This window comes from Cajanus cajan, chromosome 7 (assembly GCF_000230855.2).
Source record: "Cajanus cajan strain Asha chromosome 7, NIPB_CcT2T_4, whole genome shotgun sequence".
Classification (NCBI taxonomy): domain Eukaryota; kingdom Viridiplantae; phylum Streptophyta; class Magnoliopsida; order Fabales; family Fabaceae; genus Cajanus; species Cajanus cajan.
The window spans coordinates 60,778,085-60,788,675 of NC_138523.1; the positions used below are offsets into that span (position 1 = coordinate 60,778,085).

General features: G+C 23.4%; 1 protein-coding gene across 2 annotated transcripts; it reads left to right on the plus strand.

The window, feature by feature from the left end:
* The first annotated feature begins 1,313 nt into the window (after positions 1-1,313).
* LOC109795581 (glycinol 4-dimethylallyltransferase) lies at positions 1,314-9,519 on the plus strand. 2 transcript variants are annotated; one of them, XM_020355131.3, is made up of 13 exons: positions 1,314-1,460; positions 1,549-1,599; positions 3,485-3,759; positions 3,913-3,996; positions 4,079-4,153; positions 5,947-6,030; positions 6,128-6,217; positions 6,393-6,494; positions 8,314-8,409; positions 8,505-8,576; positions 8,662-8,757; positions 8,928-9,032; positions 9,319-9,519. In XM_020355131.3, exons 1-13 carry the CDS (start codon positions 1,412-1,414, stop codon positions 9,358-9,360), a joined length of 1,221 nt encoding a protein of 406 aa, XP_020210720.1. In that variant the 5' UTR covers positions 1,314-1,411; the 3' UTR covers positions 9,361-9,519. The 2 variants fall into 2 exon arrangements, with proteins under 2 accessions (XP_020210720.1, XP_082916525.1); XM_083060399.1 differs by lacking the exon at positions 1,549-1,599 and having other exon boundaries at positions 1,334-1,460.
* Positions 9,520-10,591: the final 1,072 nt, after the last annotated feature.

Sequence of the window (10,591 nt, forward strand, 5' to 3'; positions counted from 1 at the left end):
AAATAACAAAATAACTAATTATCTTATACTATCTCTCAACATATATTAGTACCCCAATTAATTAAAGAAAAAATCTTTTACTAATTTATTTCCATAAAAGTTAATGTTACAACCAAAAATAAAAAGATAATTTAAAAAAAATAATAGAAAAAAATATCACTATAATTATAATATCAAAATATTACAAATTATTATTATAAAAATGAAAAACTTAAAATATTATTTAAAGAATTAATATTTATTTATATTTTTCAAAAAATATTTAAATCAAAATACATGACACTCATCCAAAAGATGTTAGATAGATCATGGAGTTACTTCCTCACTCACGTGTTTCGGAAAAGAAATTTCTATGTAAATTGATTGACATAGAAGGATTAAACGTCAGACACTTCCTTAGTGATCATTAAAGAAATAGAAACTGTTCTTCAATTATTATTAGTTACAGATGCATTAATAACTCCCTACCCCCACTTGTAATATTGGATTGTTTTGTTTTCTTTCTTTACATTTGTCAAAAAAAAAAAATTGAATTGCTATTTATTCACGTTGTTAAAAAAACATTATTATTCACGTTTTAATTAATGTTATTTCAACTGCTTATAGCTAACTGCTACTGGAATTTTATTGGTTATACGCTACTGCTTACGATGGTAATGGGGTCATGTTGGTGCCACTAGTGAACTATCCGCCATTGACTTGTTACATTAAAATTTGTTTAATTAAGTTTAATGTTAAGCTACTGTTGTTATGCTATTTCGTTTCCATCTATATAGTATAAATAAATTTTGACTAAGTAAATTTAAATTATATTTTTTCTACCACTATAAATTATATTACCGGTAATCTTCAGGCGTTGAAATAACTTTTTTAAATTACAAAATTTAAGAAAATTATTTCTTATATCTATACCTATTATAAAGAGATATATTTTAGTAATTACTCATTTGATCTCCATTTTTTAATGGACCAATTCTTTAAAATATAAAAAAAAATTATATTCTTTCTGAATAACTATTTGTAACTTTTAATATTTATCCATGTCTAATTATTAGAAACACGAATTACTTTAATCTTTTAGTATAATATAGACAGTGTTTTGGTACCCTTATTCCAATTGTTTTCCTTGGAAGCGTCGAAGTGTCGAACACGTGTATAAATTAGTTAAATCTTACCTTTATAATATGCAGTAATGTTTTCATATGGTTATTTTTTTTATTTATTTTCAATTATTTGTCCCGGAACGTTGACATTGTGCAATGTGTATCGATTAATTAAATCTTACTAGTTGTATTAACCATCGACTGAGTCTATAAAATCTCTCTTCCTCTTGTCTTCTACGTATGTGAATTTTGCTTTTTCAGTAAGAAACAAAGTGTGTTTTTTTTTCTTGTTACTTGGTTGAGATTCCATGGATGGTGGACTTGTTATATCTTCTAATGTTTGTTCAGTCACAACTGGTACCTATCTATGCTTTAATAACTCGTTTCTTTCTTCTTCTATTTCATTCATTTTTGCTCTATAATTTTGTACAACTATTCATTGTAGGTGGAAATCTAGGCCTGAGTAGACATTCCACCAAGAATCTTCACTGTGCAAGTATATCTCACATATCCTTCTCTTCCTTTAACTAACCTTTATTATCATTACTTCTTATGTATATGCTAGGTCAAATGTATTTTAAAATTTGTTTTAGTAAAATTTTCCACAAAAGCTTTTTTGAGAAAAAATACATAAAGGTAAAATAAGTTAAAGTTAAAATCAGTTTTTTTTTTAAAAAATCAAAATAGAAAACATATAAATTAATTTATGTATAAACTAATTTTATTGTATAAAAAATTATTTTGTTTTACTTTATTGTATTTTTTTCTCTTAAGAAAAAAGATTATACAAACACAACCAACAATATTTTTAATATCTTGTAATAACTTTTAAACATTTCAAGTTTAAAATTTTTTCATCTGAACACAAACTATGGAGTGTATTAGTTAGGATTTTAAAAATCTCTATAGAAAAGTTTTATAGTATTCAATTAAAACTTTTTTAATATAAATAAGTAATATGGTGTTGAATAAGATAAAATTAAAGACTATCTCAAACTTCAATTATATTCAATTGATTTTTTTTTCATTTAAAAAAAATTATAGTATAATAAATTTTATGACACTATTTATAGTTATCCCTTTTCTCTTTCTTTTTCCTTTTTATCTTTCTCTTTCAACTCTCTCACTTTTATTTTTTTCTTCTTATTTTCTCTATTATTTTTTCTATCTTTCTTTTATCTATCGATATAAAATTATTAATATTTGTTCTTTTAAATTATAAATATTTGAAATTATTAAAAATTTAAATTTTAATTAATATTTATTTTTATAAAATTTAATATTAAAGTTTTAAATTTTAATTTTTAAATATATATTAAAAGTAATATATGCATACGTTGAAAATTAAATTTCCTAACTAAATTAATAAAGTTTTGTATGGATGTATAGGACTAACAATTGGGGCCATAACGCGGAAAATAATTTATTCAAAAAGAATTAATTTATTTTGAAAAAAATAATTTTCTTCCAATTCTCTATATTTTGCATAAAAATAATAAATAAAAATATGAATAAAACAATTTCTTTCTTATGATAAAATAAATATTTAAAAGTTGTTAAATCTTGTATGTTCAAGACATTTTTATAAGGATCTAACTCTTTTAAAATGAAAATTTTGTACTTTAAAGAATAAAATGCAATAATAATTATTGATTTAAAAATTAAAAGTTAATATTATAATTAATTTTATATTTTATTATAAAAATTTAATTTTATTACAAATTTTAATAATTAATTTTATATTTAATAATTGTGAACGCATTTTATCTTCTAAAATATATTTGTTACTTTAAAGGTGTAAATTTATTTATTTATTTTTTTTATAAAGGATAAGGTATGTTATTGTATATTTTCTAATGTACAGATGACTCATGAACTTAGCTCTGGTTCCGTAAACTATTTTTTTCTCCAAATTAATAGTTTTTTTTAATGTTTTCTCTTTATATATATGTATATATATATTATTTTAATTTTTTTTTCTCTTTTTGATGGTGACTTCTCTTATTTTAGCTTTTAAAATTATTATTCATTTCTTTGTGATGTTGGTTGCAATGAATTAAAAATAATACTTTCTCCCAACAACAATTTTTAATATTTTAGACTTTTTTTCTGTTTCAAGATTTTTAATATTTGACGCTTTCTAAAGGATATTAATTACTTTTTATGTATATTCTTATTTGATAATTAATATTCTTATTTCATAACCACAATTACTCCTATTTTATTTCAAAATATTAAATAAGAGTATTTTATATTTAATATACTATTATTAAATATTTAAAAAGAATATACAGAAATCTTAAGCATAAAAAACTATGGTTTAGATGTAGTATTTTTTTTGTTCCTTAACTACTAATACGACATCCTTCAATGTTCTGTAGGTTCTTGGGCATCAAAGAGTCCACAATACAAAAGGAAAACTCAAATAGAATGTAATCTTTTGAGTTTTCAACAACAAAGTTTGAAGCAACGTTATAAATGCATCGAAGGAAAGTGTGCTTATGAGGAACGCAACAAAAAATACTTTGTGAAAGCAATCTCTAATCCATCTTTTGATTCCGAACATAATGTTTCCCATCCCAAAAATTTGGACACTATCAAAAATTTATTGGCTATTTTATACAAGTTTTGCTATCCATATGCAATGATTGGCTTAGTAAGTTCAAACTTTTCTTGTTTTACTCTCATAAATAGTTCTCCAATTATATGATTAATATTTAATTTAGGTCATTTATATTAAACACTTTTTTCAATGATAGAAATATCTTTAATGTTTTGAATCAGTCAATTTTATTTGTTTTTCCGACAGGCATTAAACATAATTTCGTCCTCTCTTTTTACGGTGGAGAATTTGTCAAATATTTCTCCATTATTTTTTATTGGTGTGTTGCAGGTAAATATTATTTTTCTAATTTAAATATACTTGAAAGCTACCTTTTGACTTCATTAATATTTTGAGTTTTGAAATGTTTCAGGTTGTGATACCTCACATGTTTATCACAATTTATATTAATGGTGTGAATCAGTTGTTTGATGTTGAAATAGACAAGGTATGAAACTTACTATAATTATAAATAAATAATCTGGATCTATAATAAATTGCTTTTTCTTTTAAGGAGATTCTTTGGTATTTTTTTTTTTTTTTGGTACTTGATGTAAAAAAAATTTAGTATGGCTCTATTAGTTTTCAGTTCGATAAATAAAATGTTGTGTAAATTTAAATACAGTTGAACTTTGATTAATTACTAAGTAAATAATAATATTTGGTTTAAGAATTTTTAACATGTTAATAGTTCCCTGTCCAGTATATGGAGGTGTCATATCTTATATACCATTTTCATTGATAAAAAATATATATACTACCTTCGTTCTTATTTATAAAATTTAACTTTAAATAATTGTTTGTTCCTTTATATAAAAGTCAATTCATATTTTCTCTTATATTAATTATTTTTAGTTTTAAATACTCATAATTAAAATGTATTCTCTTAATTTAACAAAAAACATTAATTATAAATTTTCTAAAGAACATGCACTCTAATTAATTAAGAGAAAGATAAATATTAATTAGAAGAAATAAATATAAGACATGTGCTCTAATTGACAAAAAGATAAATAGGTATTATTTATGAAAGAGAAGTTGTATAAAAATATTGTTAAAAAGAAAAAATATATAAATTGGATAAATCTATGATTATCAACTAAATTAATTATTTTTCTTAATTTTAATAAATTAAATAATTAAATCTTATATATATGAATAAATTTAATATTAATATTCAGTTAAAAATATGATAATGGTATAACTCTTATCTAATTTATTTAAAGTAAAAAAATATTTATAAACATATAAAGAATAGGTGTGTACATGGACCAATCTATGAGCATTGCTACTCAGGCAATTGCCTCTACTGAACTTTAACTTTTTTTATTACTATATATACTATCCATTATATTTTAATTTTTTTACTATATCTAATATGTTATAATATATTAGTATTTTATTCGCATTTTATTCTATTAAGTAATTGGTCCCATTTTTGACAAAATTGCCCTTAATTTTTTCATTATTAAATTATACTGCATTTTTCTTATCGAAATTAAGATGTATTACTTTGATACTCATTAAAAATATTATAATTTAGTTTATTAAAATAAATTATTTTTCAATTTTTATTTTGGTTTTTCAACATTTTTAACTTGTATGTTACATTGTCTTAGTAGGGTGGATCTACTCATCCACATTGAGAGGAACTAAGATAATTGTCTCCACAATTTATTTATTTTACTTAAAAACATATTTAATAAAAAAATATATTTTTCTCTTAAAAAAATAGGCTATGTACTAATTTTATTTTTATCCTTTTCATTTTTATCAATTTTTCTTTTAATATTAAATAAGTTACACAAAATCACAAATTCACACTTTAATATAATTTCAAACAGAAAGAGAGAAAAAAGGATAATTGTCACTCTAGTCAAGAGTGAATTTTATAAATAAATAAAAAAAGAAGCAAATTTAGATTTTTTATCACAAAAATGTGTATTTGAAAAAGATCTCTATTCTTCCCCTAAAAAAAAAATCTCTATTTTTATTCTATGAAAATATTGCAGAATATTTTATTGTCTCGACCAAACAAAGTTTATGGAGCCGGGTGTATACAAAAGCATTAGCCCACACGCAACAATTTGAGAAACTTATATGATTTTAACTACTAATTTTTTTATTATTTTATTAATGTGAGTTATGATATAGTAACAAAAAATGTATCCTTTTATAACTTGTAAAATCTTCGAAATGATTTTTTCTTATGACTAATTTATGTTACATGTTTTATTGCAGATGAACAAATCATATCTTCCATTAGCATCTGGACAATTATCCTTTAAAAATGGTGTTATTGTTGCTGCATCATTTTTAACTCTGGTGTCATATAAATCTACCCATTTATACAATAATATTTTTTAACATTATCTTCATTGAAAAAGTAAAATAAGGCTTGTTGTTTTATTCTCTTTTACAGAGTTTTTGCCTTAGTTGGATTATAGGTTCTTGGTCATTGATTTGGGGTCTTGTAGTGGGCTCTTCAATATGGACAGCTTATTCAATCAATGTGAGTTTTTTTTTTTTTTTTTCTTTCAATTATGCATCGATTTTTTGTGTTTATTTGAAATCCAACCGTGCCATTTTGTGCTAAATCATTTAAAATCCTCTTAATAACAAATATATTCACTTATTATTTGAAAAATATTGTTTAATGATAGTTAGAATATTTTAATTCTTTTTAGGTACCCTTCTTGAGATGGAAAAGACATCCGTTGCTGGCAATGATGTGCACGGTTGCTTCTCAAGCATTCATATTGCCTATTGTAACTTTCCTCCACATGCAAGTATGTAACTAATTGTGCTTTTTATTGACCTTTAATTTCGGACAAGCATGCATTAACTCATATGCACATAAAATTTTGGATCAATTATTTCAATTCATGGATCAAAACTTAATCATGGGATGTGAGTGAGAAAGTTGAAGAAAAACTAGACATGTAAAAAAGAAGAACGATCTTCATTTTCGTTGCTATGGTTTGATATGTACATTTACATCAAAAGCTATTGTGCCAACTTAGCTGTCTCTCTCTCCAGGATAATAAAGAGTACATAACTAACTAATCATCAGAAAGTTATAAACATTTTCACGTATCTCATAAGCTATCACATTCATCTTCTATATTATTAATATATGTTTTGCCAATATAGTCCTAAGCTTCAATGTTTTCTTTAAATATTCCACCTGTTATTAATTATTGGAAGAAAAAAAACTTGGAGTCTCACATTCTCACCTTAATTGAAAACCAATTTTATAAATTTGAGTTATATCCATTTTTACTTTCTAAGACAGTAATAGAGTTATCATAAATTCATTAATAAAAGGTCACAAACTCACCATTTATACATATGCTAAGCTTCAATAGTATTAGTTGTAAGAGAGTGTATTTAGAAAAATTCAAATCATACCTATTTTAGATCCATAGTCTAACTTGTCAAATCTAAAACCATAATATATTTAAAAAATTTTCACAAATCAAAACAATACTTTTTAGTATGTTTTGTCTTCACTTACACATTATTTGAAAAACTTTTCATAAGGTTATTCACCCTTAAATTGCTTAAAGTTAAACACACTTAACTATGAAGTTTTTAAATAAAAATATATTTAAAACTTTTTCATAAACCAAAATAAGACTTTTTAGTATGTTTTGTCTTCATTTACACACTATTTGAAAAACTTTTTATAAGGTTACCCTCCCCTAAATATCTAAAAGTTAAACACACTTAACTATGAAGTACTTAACTGATAGATGCATCTTGATGGTGTAAGTAATATTAATTAATTTCTTTTAAGTCATCAAAAATTGTTCCATCTCACACATGTACAACCTTTGAATCATTCTAATGTCCTCGAGATGTTAGAAACCCACCAGTTTCTACTTGATTCGTCTCCAAACCATAATATACCTAAAGAGAGGACTTGCTTTGATGCCGTTTTTAATGCCCCGTAGATTTAACGTCCCAGTAATTTTTTTCTACAATACTTCATATGGTGATGCATCACATAACACGCGTTGGTCGGAACCCTTCACCAATTAAAACCCTTTGTGGCTAATCTTTTTTGAGATGTCTAATTTCCTTTAAGATCAAAGATTGGCCCTACAAACCAATATAAAACTTTTCATTGTGATTTATTCTTACTCACACTTTTTAAAAAACTTTCTAGAAGGTCATTCATTCTTAATTTTTTCAAGTAAAACACGTTTAGTTATGGAGTTCTTAAGTGACGAGCTTCCAAAAAGTATATACATCTTGGTGGTATGGGTAATACTAATTAATTCTTTTCATGTCATTCTCAATTGTCTAGTTTCACACATCTGCAACCTCTAAATCCTTCTCATTCTAGTGCCCTCGAGATATCGGGTCATGATCCACTTTGTCACCCTTATATCCATACATCAAATCTAATAGTGTTTGATATGAAAAAGTGTGTTAAAAAAAATCTATGACTAAAATAAATAATATAAGTGAAAGCAATTCTTATCTTATAAATTAGTTTTGTATGGTTGAGTTGAATTCAATCCCACTTTCTAAGATTAATTAAAGTAGGAAAGATGAAATGAAGCCAATTTTTTTATTACTAATTCATGTAACAATTTTCAGACTTTTCTATTCAAGAGATCAATTGTCTTTCCAAGATCATTGATTTTTGGCATTGTATTCTTAAGCTTATATGCTGTGGGTATGGCATTGGTCAAGGTAAAAGCTTTCAATTTCTCAAAATATATGTTTCTTTGTTTTTGGTATATTTCATGAAATTTTTGGTATATAAAATATTTTCCAAATTTATATAGGATATATCTGATGTTGAAGGAGATAAAACACATGGTATTGATACTTTTTCAATACGTTTGGGTCAAAAACAGGTATGTTTTATAAATTCAATATCTCAACAAATTTTGTTGTATCTTTTTATATATTTCTTAATTGTTGTTAATTAATACTTCGTAGGTATTATGGATTTCTGTTTCCTTTTTTGAAATGGCTTTTGGAGTTGGTCTACTAGCGGGAACAACATCTTCTTACCTTTGGAGTAAAATTATTATGGTAATATACTTATATCATATATATGTTATAATTATATATAGATATGTTGTTCCACTTCACTAAAATGTTTTGAAGAAGATGTGTGCTTTTGATTAGGAGGTGTTAAATGTATAATATATGTATTAAACTTTTCAATAATGTTTGAAATTTATTCAATGTCAATGTTTTAGGGTCTAGGACATGCTGCTCTAGGTTCAATTATTTGGTACAAGGCCAAATGTATAGATTTGGAAAGTAAAGCTTCCATCAAATCCTTTTATGTGTTGACCTGGCAGGTAATTCTCTTAAAGATTGTTTATCATTTATGAGGTTTAATATCTAAATTATTAATTAAAAATAGTTATTAGATCACTCGTTCTTTATTATTGTTATTTTATATAGAAATGAGGTTTTTGATTTCAAATTAACATTGTTTGAAGTGATGCGTGGATGTGAATTATTATTATATGTATATTTATTTTTAAATTGGTTGTACTAAATTAAATGCCTTTATTCATACAAAGTGAAACATGATCTTATATTTTATATTGATTTCATTTTTTTTTTTTTTTTTTTTTGCAGCTGATGAACGTTGCATACTTCCTCGTGGCTTTAATTCGATAAGAAAGTCAATAAAAATTAAAACAATGATCATAACATATATACAATAAAATAAAAAGGGATGTGCTTTGTATCTAATAAAATTTATTAAAACAATGAAAACCACGTAGATATATATGTTCCTGGGATATTAATTATTGTATCATTAAATTTTGTCTTTAATTGTGTGAAAACTTTATATATACACACTGATATTGATTTCTACCTCTAAATCTTAAATAAGTGGAGTAATAAGAAAATAGAAAGCAAAGCATCAAAAATAAGAAAATAGGAGCAACTAATTTGGATGATAATATTAAAAATTAAAGTAAAATAAAAATTATTAAATAAAATTTCTTATTAATACTATTTTAAAATTTTCCAAATGAATTCAAAATACTTAAAATTATACTTAAAAAATAAATTCATACAATTTATAAAAAATAGACTAAATTATAATTTTGATCCTTTACCCTATTTTTATGATTCATTTTTATCTTTTATCTTTTAAAATGTTTATTTTAGTCATTTATTTTTAAATTTAGACCAATTTTATATTTTTGAAACAATGTGTGTATTTAACTTTAACACACGATTTTGAATTATTTTTTTACTAATTTATTAAGACTTAAAATTTGTCTCATTAGATATGAAACTATTGTACACAAATGAAACTCAAACTAAAAAAATGTCATAAACATGATAAAAATTGCAAAAAATAAGTTTCAAAAGTAATTATTTTTTTAAATATATAATTTAATATGAGTTTATAATTGCATGTGATATACTTTTCATCTAATTTTGACTATATTTATAATTTTTGTAGATTCAAACATCAACTCAATTCTATAGTTTTCATATAGGTAAATATAAATATATAAATTTTTTGTCTTGAATAAGTAAAAAAAAAATTCAAAATTGTATCAGAATATTGAAAATAATCATTATTTTAAAAAATAAATTTATTTAATTATAAAAGATAAATAACTAAAATTAATATTTTAATAAATAAAAGACTTAAATAAATATTAAAAATAAGATAAAAAAATAAAAATACAACTTAGCCAAAAAATAATATATTGAAAGTCGTTAGTTTCCATTTTTTCTAACAAAATTATTTTTTATTTTTACTTACTTTGCAATTCTTTTTCATGAATCAAATACAATACATTTAGTAGTGAAATTCATTCGGTTTTAGATCAGGGAGGTTTTCAAATCCTAAAACAAATGATTATTAAACTATTTATTGAAATGT